General features: G+C 39.6%; 1 protein-coding gene across 2 annotated transcripts; it reads left to right on the top strand.

Annotated features, from left to right (window-relative positions):
- The first annotated feature begins 9,300 nt into the window (after nt 1-9,300).
- On the top strand, nt 9,301-11,379 carry LOC111157930 (lactalbumin alpha). 2 transcript variants are annotated; one of them, XM_022519671.1, is made up of 4 exons: nt 9,301-9,491; nt 9,800-9,958; nt 10,422-10,497; nt 11,204-11,377. In XM_022519671.1, the coding sequence occupies exons 1-4, from the start codon at nt 9,362-9,364 to the stop codon at nt 11,205-11,207; spliced, it is 369 nt and encodes a 122-aa protein (XP_022375379.1). In that variant the 5' UTR covers nt 9,301-9,361; the 3' UTR covers nt 11,208-11,377. The 2 variants fall into 2 exon arrangements, with proteins under 2 accessions (XP_022375379.1, XP_022375378.1); XM_022519670.1 differs by having other exon boundaries at nt 9,338-9,491; nt 11,048-11,379.
- Nucleotides 11,380-14,737: the final 3,358 nt, after the last annotated feature.

Below are 14,737 nucleotides of genomic sequence, written 5' to 3'. Positions count from 1 at the left end.
GATTGACTACTTTTCTCTGAGGGCACACTAAGAAGTGGGGCCCTGAGCTCTAAGCTATTCTAGGGCCAGAGATTGAGAAGCTGCCATTTTCATTCTGTCCTCTAAAGCTGTATGGAAAGCCTTTATGGAACAAAAGCTACTGAGAACAAACCCAAGCTGATTACTTAGCTTGGCCCCTGGCAAGGGGGGTGCAATTCCACCTCAGACAAAGACATTTGAGAATCACTGCAATAGGTCCCTCCCCCAGAAGGTCAGCAAGAACATCCAGCCAAGACTGAATTTACCAATCAATGGGAACTGCAAAACTCCAGTGTGAGGGGAATACAACACATAGAATTCATGGCTTTTTTCTCATGATTCTTGCTTTCAAAGTTAATTTTTAAAATTTTCTTTTTTTAATCAATTTCTTTTTAAAAATTTTTTTCCTTTTTCAACAAACTTATTAATTCCTTTTAAAAAATCATTTTTAAATTTCATTTTTACAGTTATATTACATCCCTACATTGTATTTACCCTTATATTAGTATATATATAAGTTTTTCTTTCTTTAAAATTTTGGGAGTCAGGGGGCGCCTGGGTGGCTCAGTGGGTTAAGGCCTCTGCCTTCAGCTTGGGTCATGATCTCAGGGTCCTGGGATCGAGCTCCCTGTCGGGCTCTCTGCTCAGCAGGGAGCCTGCTTCCTTTCCTCTCTCTCTCTGCCTACTTGTGAGCTCTGTGAAATAAATAAAATCTTAAAAAAAAAATTTGGTGAGGCAGTTTCTTCTAACAGACCAAAATACACCCAAAATCTAGTGTGTGACTCTGTTCTATTCACCAGCTGGATCATATTTTTTTCTTACCCTCCCCACATGCTGGTTTTGGGTCTCTTCTGATTTGTTTAGTTTATATTTTTCTAGGGTTGTTGTTACCCTTTTAGCATTTTGTTCTCTTATTCATCTGTTCTTCTCTGGACAAAATGACAAAACAGAAAAACTCACCTAAAAAAAAAAGAATAAAAGGCTATACTGATAGCCAGGGACCTAATCAACATGGACATTAGTAAGACTTCAGAACTAGAGTTCAGAATGATGATTATAAAGATACTTGCTGGGCTTGAAAAAAACAGAAAATACTAAGGAATCCCTTTCTGGAGAAATAAAAGAACTAAAATCTAATCAAGTAGAAATAAAAAAGGCTATTAATGAGATGTAATAAAAAATGGAGGCTCTAATTGCTAGGATAAATGAGGCGGAAGAGAGAATTAGTGATATAGAAGACCAAATGATGGAGAATAAAGAAGCTGAGAAAAAGAGATAAACAACTACCAGACCATGCGGGGAGAATTTGGACATAAGTGATATCATAGAGTGAAACAATATTAGAATAATTGGAATCCCAGAAGAAGAGGAAAGAGAGAGAGAGAGGGACAGACGGTATATTGGAGCAAATTATAGCTGAGAACTTCCTTAATCTGGGGAATGAAACAGGCATTCAAGTCCAGGAGGCACAGAGAACCCCTCTCAAAATTAATAAAAATAGGTCAACACCTCAACATATAATAGTGAAGCTTGCAAATCTCAGAGATAAAGAGAAAATCCTGAAAGTGGTCTGGGGACAAGAAGTCCATAACCTACAAGTGTAGAAACATTAGACTGGCAACAGACCTATCCACAGAAACCTGGCAGGCCAGAAAGGACTGGCATGATATATTCAGGATGATAAATGAGAAAAATTTGCAGCCAAGAATACTTTATCTAGCTGGGATGTCATTAAAAATACAAGGAGAGATAAAAAGCTTCCATGACAAACAGAAACTAAAACTAGAGTAGCCCTGCAAGAAATAGTAAAAGGGGTTCTTTATGCAAAGAGAGAACACAAAAGTGACACAGACGAGAAAGGAACAGAAACAATATACATAAGTCACTTTATAGGTAATACAGTGGTACTAAATTCAGATCTTTCAATAGTTACTCTAAATGTAAATGGGCTAAATGCCCCAATCAAAAGACAGGATAAAATAAATAAGACCCATCAATATGCTGTCTGAAAGAGACTTATTTTAGACCCAAAGACACCTCCAGATTTAGGATGACAGGGTGGAAAACAATTTATCATGCTAATGGACATCAAAAGAAGGCTGGGTTGGTGATCCTTATATCAGACAAATTAGATTTTAAATGAAAGATTGTAATAAGAGATGAGGAAGGACACTATATCATAATTAAAGGGTCTATCCAATAAGAAGATCTAACAATTGTAAAATTTATGCCCCTAACATGGAAGCAGCCAATTATATAAGCCAATTCCTAACAAAATTAAAGAAACACATCAATAATAATACAACAATAGTAAGGGACTTTAACACCCCATTCACAGCAGTGGACAGATCATCTAAGCAGATCAAAAAGGAAACAAGGGCTTTGAATGACACACTAGACCAGATGGACTTCACAGATATATTCAGAACATTCCATTCTAAAGCAACAGAATACACATTCTACTTCATTCTACTTGAATGCACATGGAACATTCTCCAAGAATAGATCACGTCATGGGTCACAGATCAGGTCTCAACCTGTATCAAAAGATTAGGATCATTCCCTGCATATTTTCAGACCACAGTGCTTTGGAACTGGAACTCAATCACAAGAGGAAAGTTGGAAAGAACTCCAATACATGGAGACTAAAGAATATCCTACTAAGGAATGAATGGGTCCGCAAGGAAATTAAAGAAGAATTTAAAAAATTCAGGGAAACAAATGAAAATGAAAACACAACTGTTCAAAATGTTTGGGATGCAGCAAAGGCTGTCCTAAGAGGAAAGCATATTGCAATTCAAGCCTTTCTCAAGAAATGAGAAAGGTCTCAAATACACAGCCTAACCCTATACCTAAAAGGAGCTGGAATAAGAACAGCAAATAAAGCCTAAATCCAGCAGGAGACATGAAATAATAATGATGAGAGCCGAAATCAATGAAATAGACACCGAAAGAACAGTAGAACAGATCAACAAAACTAGGAGCTGGTTCTTTGAAAGAATTAATAAGATTGATAAACCCTTGGCCAGCCTTATCAAAAAGAAAAGAGAAAGGATCCAAATAAATAAAATCATGAATTAAAGTGGAGAGATCACAACCAACACCAAAGAAATATAGGCAATTAATCAAACATATTATGAGCAACTATATGCCAACAAATTAGGCAATCTGGAAGAAATGGATGTATTCCTAGAGATGTATAAACTACCAAAACAGAACCAGGAAGAAACAGAAAACCCAAACAGACCCATTACCAGCAAGGAAATTGAAGCAGTAATCAAAAATCTCCCAACAAACAAGAACCCAAGGTCAGATGCTTTCCAGGGGAATTCTACCAAAACTTTAAAGAAGAATTAATACCTATTCTCCTGAAACTGTTTCAAAAAATAGAAATGGAAGGAAAACTCCCAATTCATTTTATAAGGCCAGCATTACCTTGATCCCCAAAACAGACAAAGACCCCATCAAAAAGGAGAATTACTGACCAATATCCCTGAAGAACATGGATTCAAAAATTCTCACCAAAATACTAGCCAATGAGACCCAACAGTACATTAAAATGATTATTTACAACCAAGTGGGATATATTCCTGGGCTGCAAGGGTGGTTCAACATCCAAAAATCAATCAATGTGATATACCACATTAATAAAAGAAAAGGCAAAAACCATATAATCCTCTCAAAAGATGCAGAAAAAGCATTTGACAAAGTACAGCATCCTTTCTTGATTAATACTCACAGTGTAGGGATAGAAGGAACATACTTCAATATCATAAAAGCCATCTATGAAAAGCCCACAGTGAATATCATTCTTAATGGGGGAAAACTGAGAGCTTTTCTCCTAAGATTAGGAACACAGCAAGGATGTCCACTCTCATCACTATTTTTCAACATATTACTAGAAGTCCTAGTCTCAGAAATCAGACAACAAAAAGAAATAAAAGGCATCCCAATTGGCGAAGAAGTAGTCAAACTCTCACTCTGAAGATAACTTGATACTCTATGTGGAGAACCCAAAAGACTCCACCCCAAAACTGCTAGAACTCATGCAAGAGTTCAGTAAAGTGGCAGGATATAAAATCAATGCACGGAAATCAGTTGTATTTCTATACACTACCAATGAGACAGAAGAAAGAGAAATTAAAGAGTTAATCCCATTTACAATTGCTCCCCAAACTATAAGATACCTAGGAATAAATCTAACCAAATAGGTAAAAGATCTATACAGAAAGTATCTGTATGCAGAGTGTATAGAACACTCATGAAAGAAATTAAGACACAAAGAAATGGAAAAATATTTCATGCTCATGGATTCAAAGAACAAATACTGTTAAAATGTCTATACTACCTAGAGTGATCTATACATTCAGTGCAATCCGTATCCAAACACTATTAGGTTTTTTCACAGAAAGGAACAAACATTCTTAAAATTTGTATGGAACCAGAAAAGACCCTGAATAGTCAAAGGAAGGTTGAAAAAGAAAACCAAAGCTGGTGACATCACGATTCCAAATTTCAAGCTCTATTACAGAGCTATAATCATTAGGACAGTATGGTACTGGCACAAAAACAGACACATAGGTCAATGGAACAGATTAGGGAGCCCAGAAATGGACCCTCAACCCTATGGTCAACTAATCTTCAAGGAAGCAGGAAAGTATATCCAATAGAAAAAAAAGATGGTCTTTTCAACCAGTGGTGTTGGGAAAACTGGACAGCCACAAGAAGAATAATGAAACTGGACCATTTCCTTATACCATACACAATGATAAACTCAAAATGGTTGAAAGACCTAAATGTGAGATAGGAATCTACCAAAAACCTTGAGGAGAACACAGGCAATAACCTCTTCAACCTCGACCACAGCAACTTCTTGCTAGATACATCTCCAAAGGCAAGGGAAACAAAGGCAAAAATGAACTGTTAGGACTTCATCAAGATAAAAAGCTTTTTAAAAAAAAAAAATTTTATTTCTTTTCAGCGTAACAGTATTCATTGTTTTTGCACCACACCCAGTGCTCCATGCAATCCGTGCCCTCCTTAATATCCACCACCTGGCTCCCCCAACCTTCCACCACCCGCCCCTTCAAACCCTCAGGTTGTTTTTCAGAGTCCATAGTCTTTCATGGTTCACCTCCCCTTCCAATTTCCCTCAGCTCTCTTCTCCTCTCCATCTCCCCGTGTCCTCCATGTTATTTGTTATGTTCCACAAATAAGTGAAACCATAAGATAAAAAGCTTTTGCACAACAAAGGAAACCATCAACAAAACCAAAAGACAACCAACAGAGTGGGAGAAGGTATTTGCAAATGACATATCAGATAAAGAGCTAGTATCTAAAATTTGTAAAGAACTTATCAAACTCAACACAAGAACAAATAATCCAATCAAGAAACAGGCAGAAAACATGAACAGACACTTCTCCAATGAAGACTTCTAAATGGCCAACAGACACTTGAAAATATGCTCAACATCACTCAGCATCAGGGAAATACACATCAACACCACAATGAGATACCACCTCACACAGAATGACTAAAATTAACAAGTGAGGAAAAGATAGATGTTGGGGAGGATGCAGAGAAGGGGAACCCTCTTACACTGCTGGTAGGAATACAAGCTGGTGCAGCCACTCCGGAAAGCAGTAGGGAGGTTCCTCAAAAAGTTGAAAATAGAGCTACCCTATGACCCAGCAATTGCACTGCTAGGTATTTATGTCAAAGATACAAAAGTAGTGATCTGAAAGGGCACATACACCCCTATGTTTATAGCAGCAATGTCCACAATAGCCAAACTATGAAAGAACCCAGATGTCCATTGATAGATGGATGGATGAAGAAGAAGTGGTATATGGGGCGATGCGTGGCTCAGTCAGTTAAGTATCTGCTTTTAGCTCAGGTCATGATCCCAGGGTCCTGGGATTGAGTCAGATATTGGGGTCCCTGCTCAGCAGGGAGTCTGCTTCTCCATCTGCCCATTCTCTTGCCCCAGTTGTGCCCACTCTATCTCACAAAAATGAAGAAATAAGATCTTAAAAAAAAGAAGTGGTATTTATGTATACAGTGGAATACTACTCAGCCATCAAAAATTGAAATCTTGCCATTTGCAACGACGTGGATGGAAGTAAAGGGTATTATGCTAAATGAAATAAGTCAATCAGAGAAAGACAATTATTATATGATCTCAGTCATATGTGGAATTTAAGAAACAAAGCAGAGGATCATAAGGGAAGGGAGGGAAAAATAAAACAAGATGAAATCAGAGAGGGAGATAAACCATAAGAGACTCTTAATCATAAGAAACAAACTGAGGGTTGATGGAAGAGAGGGGAGTGGGGGGATGGGGTAACTGGGTGGTGGACATTAAGGAGGGCACGTGATGTAATGAGCACTGGATATTATATAATACTGATGAATCACTGAACTCTATCTCTGAAACTAACAATACACTATATGTTAATTAATTGAATTTAAATAAAAAATGAATTGGTTCTTTTAAGCATAAGAGCAGTTATAGAAATGGTAATACAAATACAACAATTCAAAATAATGCTATGTAAATTGAGATCAAGCCTTTGGTGCAGATACACAATGTGAATCCATAGTGCTAAGTGACTCTGCAAAGATTTTTGCACAAGCAACTCCAAAAGAATATCACCAGTAGAAATCACTCCTTTCCCTAATTTTGCTTTAAATAACTCTCTAATTCAACTAAGAATTTTTGTAAAATTTGTGTGTCAAGTCCAAGATCTAGCCTCATTGTCCACCTAGTGATAATTTACCTGGATTATGGGAGGAAGTAGAACAAGGTGAGTATATTAACCAAAAGAAATAATGATCAACGTTATTGTGGATCTAGGGTGTGGAGGCTGTTCCTCCAAAAGATTGTCCCGGACTTTCTCTATAAATTACCATCTGCAAACTATGGTTGTGGATGGCAACGTCAAGTATGTTTTGAAGCAGATGATTTTGATTCCTTAATCTCTAAAAGTCCTCCAAATAGGACTGGTTTGAGAAACCTGATTTTTACCACAGCATCTGAGAGAATGAACATAGCTCTCAAGCATATTTCTGAAAAATCCTTGTGTTGTTAATGCCTCCTCACTGCCTTGATTCAGATCTCAGCCTGTACATAGAGCACCCTACCTGTCAGGAAAGGGAGGTTTTGACTGGAGCTTTCCTCCATTAGCTGTGCTGATGTCTTTCCATACACTTCCTTTTTCAGTACTGTGGTCATTGTTTGTTGTTCTTCTTTGGTCTATCACCAAGAATCTGTGTCTTTCTCTGAATGTTTGTAATTGTTCCCATAAGACATCTTCTAGCTTCTTTTTCAGATGACTCCCAGATATGCTATTTTACAAACATTTCTAGGGAAATAATGGTTCCTCTTGTCTGAGGCACATTTACTTTCTGTGCTTAGCTGTGCAGACCTGGATGCTGCTTTTTATTGCTTCAGGGAAGGACAGATACAACCAAATTATAGGCAAGCAGGCTGTTGCCAGAAGTCTTGACTTGGCTGGAAGCATGGTAAGCCCCTGTGATTACTGATATCTTGGCCCACCATTTTATTCTATCACAGGTACTTAGTCTACAGTCCATTGCAGGAGGCATTTTACACCAGACTTCACTATTGGAAAGACACTTTCTTCATCTGTCCCTCTTTCACATGGTTCAAGGTCATTCTCTACTCCCAGCCATATTTTCAACCATACTTGCTTAGTGTGATAGAATTCCTATTCCAGTCTTTCATGCACCCCTCCAATGCCTCTAGGTAGAATGGAGGAGAAATGCGGTAGCAAACTTTTGCTGTATTTCTGAACATGTATCTCTTTGCTATCAGGAATTTCTGCTCATCTCTCTTGGCACCAAGATCCTCTACATTCTTTTCACTCATGCTACTTCATATTCTGATTATCCATGATATAGAAGACCAGATAAAACTGGGAGGAGTCTAGGGCACCTGGGTGGCTCAATCAGTTAAGCATCTACCTTAAGCTCAGGTCATGATCCCAGAGTCCTGGAATTGAGCCTTATGTCAGGCTCCCTGCCCAGTGGGGAGTCTGTTTCTCTCTGCCCCTCTACCCCTTTCTCTACTCATGTACTCTCTCTCTCAAATAAATAAAATCTTAAAAAAAAAGAGAGGAGTTTGCCCTGATTTTAAAGAGTTGTAGGATATAACAGTTTGGAATACCTTCAGTGTGGAAGTCTTAAATAGTTAGATACCCACGACAGTATAAGAAATCAGGTTTAGAGATTGGAATAAAGAGAGTGAGCCCTGCCATGAAGGAGGCTAACAGCTATTGGCTCCGTGACATGAAGCTTGATGCCAGCAAGGTGGAGTAATTATTCAGAACTAGTACCCTTAACTCTACTTGCTCAAGGGCACTGAAAAGCTCAGATCCAGAATCTTGTTTTATAGGCCCCAGATATATCCTAGCCCAATCTTAAAGTGTTCAAAGTCTTATCTTCCCACTAGCTTGGGTTACTCTATTTTTAACCTTCTGTGGCCAACTCTGAGGCCGTCTATAAGTTTCCATACCCACGAACAAATCTACAAGTTAGATTTGGATTTACATAATGTCTTAATTAACACCAATGTAGTATCTGGCTATTTAGTGGTAGTGGTGGTTAGGGGTGGAGAGCCTGATAATAGCTCATAGGATAGCTAGATACTATCATACGTACTTTTCAAATTCTGTTTTCCTAAGTTTGAGGTTTCTGGATCCAAGTTATATCTGATTCTCGCAGTCTATGTTGCTGTAGACTATCTCTATTCCTGAGCTCCCAGCCATGAACCACCACCTCAAGGGACTCTTCTTGGGCTTTGTTCCATGCCTGGGTTGATTGGACAAGTGCCAACCAAATTCTGATCCTGGGACTATGGCATGTAATGATACACACTCCTTTTTCATATTCTGTATGGCTCTAGGGGGAAGCGGGTTTTGGCTATGGAACCTTATTTTATTTTCTGATTGCTTCATTTATATTACTCCTGAGGCCTTTTTTGTTCCTGAAGTAGGCTGGGGACGTCCTGCTTCCTAGAACCAAATCTACAAGAAACAAAAGTACAAACAAAGCCAAATGGGAATAGAATCATGATCGAAACTCTGGGCAGAAAACAATACCTGTATGGATTAGAGATTAGGGGAGGAGAAGGAAAAATGAGGTAAAAGTAGGGGAAGGAAGCTGGCAGGCTCAGTGTTTCTGTGTTGGCATGAGTAGTCTCTCTTCATCTTCTTCCTGGATATAGGGCTTGGTGCCAGGGCCTCTGAGGCTTTCCCCACAAATAAAAGGAGGTGAAGCTGTGTGACACCCCATTTCAGGTTCTTGGGGGTAGCCGAAATAATGTCCTTTATCTCTCTGCTCCTGGTTGGCATCATGTTTCCTGCCATCCAGGCAAAGCAATTTACTAAATGTGAGCTGTCCCAGGTTCTGAAAGACATGGATGGCTTTGGAGGCATTGCCTTGCCTGAATGTGAGTTCCCTGCTGCTTCATTTTATCCCATTCTTCTCTTTTTCCTCTCCACTTTTATTCAATTATCTAATAATCCTCTTATGTGCTTATGTGTTTACTCTTTTATTACATTTATTAATATATCTTCCCTTTCTCTTATTGTCTGATCCTTTTTGAAATCCTTCATCTCATCAAGATACTTTGTGCTTTGCCATATTCTGGAGATTGGCTAGAGAGCCTTTCTATGTCTGGTAATACAGGTCCTCATTTATGTTATAAATGCCGTGCCTAGACACCTCTGTATTACCTCTCTCTCATTTTCCCCTCAGGGATCTGTACTATATTTCATACCAGTGGTTATGATACACAAACCATAGTCAATAACAATGGCAGCACAGAATATGGACTCTTCCAGATCAACAATAAAGTTTGGTGCAGGGACAACAAGATCCTTCAGTCAAGGAACATCTGTAACATCTCCTGTGACAGTGAGTAGCCTCTTTTATCCTGTTCCTCTGTTTTCCCAGAGCCTACCCCTGGGCTAGTCTCATGTTTGGTATCAAGAATACCTCTGGCTGCACTGCCTACAACTGTGGGGCCTGACTTGACAGTACTGAATAAAAGTCTATTAGAATTTTCATGTTCACTAGAGCTCCAGGCAGTCCCCTGAAGTAGAGGATTTTAGCTGTCTGTATATCTTGAAGTTTGATACCCTGCATTTTCAGAGTTGATGAAGTTGATAATTCTTCTGAAGACACCCAAGAGAAGTGAAGAGAGTCCTTATCTGGGGTGGGGGACCTTACTGTATTGGCCTTTTCATATAGGAAGGCAACAAGCATAAGTATCCAGTTCAGAGAAGGACCAGACTTAGTAAATCCAGGGAAGAGGGAACTCATTATCTTTCTGGGTAATACTTAGTTCTCACATTCCTGTCTTTGTAACTCCTGCCAGAGTTCCTGGATGATGACCTTACTGATGACATGATTTGTGCCAAGAAGATTCTGAATAAGGAAGGAATCGACTACTGGTGAATCCCATTCTATTTTCTACTTATCCCTTCCCCTTCTTTTTCTCACTCCTTTAGTGCAGCACTGCTGCCTCTCTTTATTTATCTCTCTTTCTATTTATATATATCTCTCTATTTCCTGGCCATTTAATCTAGAGGGTAGTTTCCAAAATAGAACTCATCAAACGGACTCAGATTCCCAATTTACCAAGCCTCCCTAATGCCACTCCTCTTTAGCAATATTCCTAATAAGCATAGGGAATAGAGGGCGGAGACCCAGGGCTCCCTTCACATGGACATGGACATCTATTTCTGCTGGTTTAGTCTTAGACCCTGAAACAAGCCCTTGATACCATTTGCATGGCTTTTCCAGCTCTACAACTTTCTTGAAGTCTTAAAACTGGACCTTAACCCACTAGGTGGCTCAATGTCCCTTGCCTTCTGGCTAAGAAAGTCTTTCTCTAATTTTCATCTATACTCTTCCACTTTGGCCCTCCTGGGGGTAAAGCTAGATGGAAGTTTAAGCTAAGATCCAGTCAGCCAACTTGCCTGTCTTCTTTTCCATTATCAGGTTGGCCCATAAACCACTCTGCTCTGAGAAGCTGGAACAGTGGCACTGTGAGAAGTTGTGAGTGCCTGCTGTCATTGTTACTTCTGCCCTCTGTATGTTCCTAGAATGTCTCCTCCCTAAGGCTGCCTGAGTTTGCTTCTTTCTTCCCCCTTGAAGCTGATTTGTCTCTGAGTCCTGAGCCCTATCGTGACACCATTGAACACTTGAGGACTGTTCTCCGGTGATGCATGACTGTACACTGGACTTTTGACCCTTGCTCATTGCCCTCTGATGGCACCTTTTACTACAACAATGGATTCCACCTCTGTCTTGAATAAAGGGCCTGATTTTGAGTGGCTGACTGTATTTTCTTCCCAGAGGGAGGAGAAGGAGGAAATAGTGTGAGTGGGTGGACACTGAAGCTTAAGTCATAGTCACCTTCCAGTCACCATCCACCACCACCAGAGGAAATAGGCTGAACAGAAAGATGGGGGTTATTTTCTGTACCAATTCAATTCAACAAAATTATTGATCATCTAGCACATTCAAGGAACTATAGAGGGAGTAAAAAATTGGCAAAAGGGTCTCTTCCCTCAAGGACTAGTAGGAAAGATAAGATAAACATTGATAAATAATTATAATACAAGGAATAATGCATCATGAGAGAGATTAGAAACATTCTTCAAGCTTCATAAAAGAAAAGATACTTTATATTGGGGGGGTTGATGTGGGAAAAAGAGATCAAGGAAGGATTCATGAAAGGAGTGGCTGTTAAGCTGGTTTTGAAGGATGGGCTGGATTTTGACTGGTGGAGATGGGTGGGAGAAGGACAGTAAAGACAGGGGCACCAAGAATCTGAAATGGGTGACTTGAATGGATTGAGGGATTTCCTTACTCTTGAGATAAGGAAATATCACTCACAAAGTGCTGTGAGAAGATCACAGGACCCTTACAGTCAGCTCAGCAATTGAAAAATCTGAACAGGGGCACCTGGGTGGCTCAGTGGGTTAAAGCCTCTGCCTTCAGCTCAGGTCATGATCTCAGGGTCCTGGGATCCCATGTCAGGGTCTCTGCTCAGCGGGGAGCCTGCTTCCTCCTCTCTCTCTGCCTGCTTCTCTGCCTACCTGTGGTCTCTGTCTGTCAAATAAATAAATAAAAATCTTAAAAAAAAAGAAAAACCTGAACACCTGGGCCTTTTGGTTTAAAACCTGTACTCCATTACTCCTCCTTGCTACTTTAAAAAAAAATTTTACTTTTAAGTATTCTCTACACTTAACATGGGGATTGAACTCACAATCCCGAAATCAAGAGTCACCTGCTCTATGGACTGAACCAACAAAGTGCCCCTGCTTTGCTTATTTTTAAAGGGAGATTTTTCTTAATGATTATGAGAAATGTGAAAGGAGGAAGGTCAGGAGATTTGAGTCCTAAAGTCTGTTTTTGCTACTTATTAATGGTACAAACCTGGGCATCTCATCTCTGTCCTTTGTGCTTTGATTTCTTTGTCTTAAAAGGAGGTCTTAGTTTAGGTGGGTTTTAAAAAAAATTTTTTTTTTCAGCATAACAGTATTCCTTGTTTTTGCACCACAACCAGTGCTCCATGCAATCCGTGCCCTCCCCAATACCCACCACCTGGATCCCCCAACCTCCCACCCCCCGCCGCTTCAAAACCCTCAGATTGTTTTTCAGAGTCCAAAGTCTCTCATGGTTCACCTCCCCTTCCAATTTCCCCCAACTCCCTTCTCCTCTCTAACTCCCCTTGTCCTCCATGCTATTTGTTATGCTCCACAAATAAGTGAAACCATATGATAATTGACTCTCTGCTTGACTTATTTCACTCAGCATAATCTCTTCCAGTCCCATCCATGTTGCTACAAAAGTTGGGTATTCATCCTTTCTGATGGAGGCATAATACTCCATAGTGTATATGGACCACATCTTCCTTATCCATTCGTCCATTGAAGGGCATCTTGGTTCTTTCCACAGTTTGGCAACCATGGCCATTGCTGCTATGAACATTGGGGTACAGATGGCCCTTCTTTTCACTACATCTGTATCTTTGGGGTAAATACCCAGTAGTGCAATTGCAGGGTCATAGGGAAGCTCTATTTTTAATTTCTTGAGGAATCTCCACACTGTTCTCCAAAGTGGCTGCACCAACTTGCATTCCCACCAATAGTGTAAGAGGGTTCCCCTTTCTCCACATCCCCTCCAACACATGTCGTTTCCTGTCTTGCTAATATTGGCCATTCTAACTGGTGTAAGGTGGTATCTCAATGTGGTTTTAATTTGACTCTCCCTGATGGCTAGTGATGATGAAAATACAGAAAGGGAAATTAGAGAATTGATTCCATTTACTATAGCACCAAGAACCATAAGATACCTGGGAATAAACCTAACCAAAGAGGTAAAGGATCTGTACTCGAGGAACTACAGAAAACTCATGAAAGAAATTGAAGAAGACACAAAAAGATGGAAGACCATTCCATGCTCTTGGATCAGAAGAATAAACATTGTTAAAATGTCTATACTGTCTAGAGCCATCTATACTTTTAATGCCATTCCGATCAAAATTCCACCAGTATTTTTCAAAGAGCTGGAGCAAATAATCCAGAAATTTGTATGGAACCAGAGGAGACCCCAAATCGCTAAGGAAATGTTGAAAAACAAAAATAAAACTGGGGGCGTCACATTACCTGATATCAAGCTTTACTACAAAGCTGTGATCACCAAGACAGCATGGTACTGGCATAAAAACAGACACATAGACCAGTGGAACACAGTAGAGAGCCCAGATATGGACCCTCAACTCTATGGTCAAATCATCTTTGACAAAACAGGAAAAAATATACAGTGGAAAAAAGACAGTCTCTTCAATAAATGGTGCTGGGAAAACTGGACAGCTATATGTAGAAGAATGAAACTCAACCATTCTCTTACACTGTACACAAAAATAAACTCAAAATGGATAAAAGACCTCAACGTGAGACAGGAATCCATCAGAATCCTAGAGGAGAACATAGGCAGTAATCTCTTCGATATCAGCCACAGCAACTTCTTTCAAGATATGTCTCCAAAGGCAAAGGAAACAAAAGCGAAAATAAACTTTTGGGACTTCATCAAAATCAAAAGCTTCTGTACAGCAAAGGAAACAGTCAACAAAACAAAGAGGCAACCCACGGAATGGGAGAAGATATTTGCAAATGACAGTACAGACAAAAGGTTGATATCCAGGATCTATAAAGAACTCCTCAAACTCAACACACACAAAACAGACAATCATATCAAAAAATGGGCAAAAGATATGAACAGGCACTTCTCCAATGAAGACATACAAATGGCTATTAGGTGGTTTTTTTTTTTTTTTTTTGATATATCTTCCTGCTTTGACAATCCAAAATTCCAAAACTCCAATTTGAAGTGCCACATTTCTGGGCACATGGGCGGCTTAGTCAGTTAAGCATCTGCCTTCAGCTCAGGTCATGATCACAAGGTCCTGGGATTTTGTGCTGCAGTGGGCTCCCTGCTCAGTGGGGAGTCTGCTTCTTCCTCTCCCTTCTCTCCTTCCCTCTCCCCCACTCATTGCTATCTGTCTCACTCTCTCTCAAATAAATAAATAAAATCTTTAAAAAAAGAAAATAAAGTACGCATTTCTGAACAGATGCCTAGCAGAGACATGAAAAGATGCTCAACATCACTCATCATCAGGGA

This window comes from Enhydra lutris, unplaced genomic scaffold (genome assembly GCF_002288905.1).
Source record: "Enhydra lutris kenyoni isolate GAN:26980312 unplaced genomic scaffold, ASM228890v2 scaffoldscaffold56, whole genome shotgun sequence".
NCBI lineage: Eukaryota > Metazoa > Chordata > Mammalia > Carnivora > Mustelidae > Enhydra > Enhydra lutris.
This window is presented reverse-complemented; position numbering and strand designations above follow the sequence as displayed.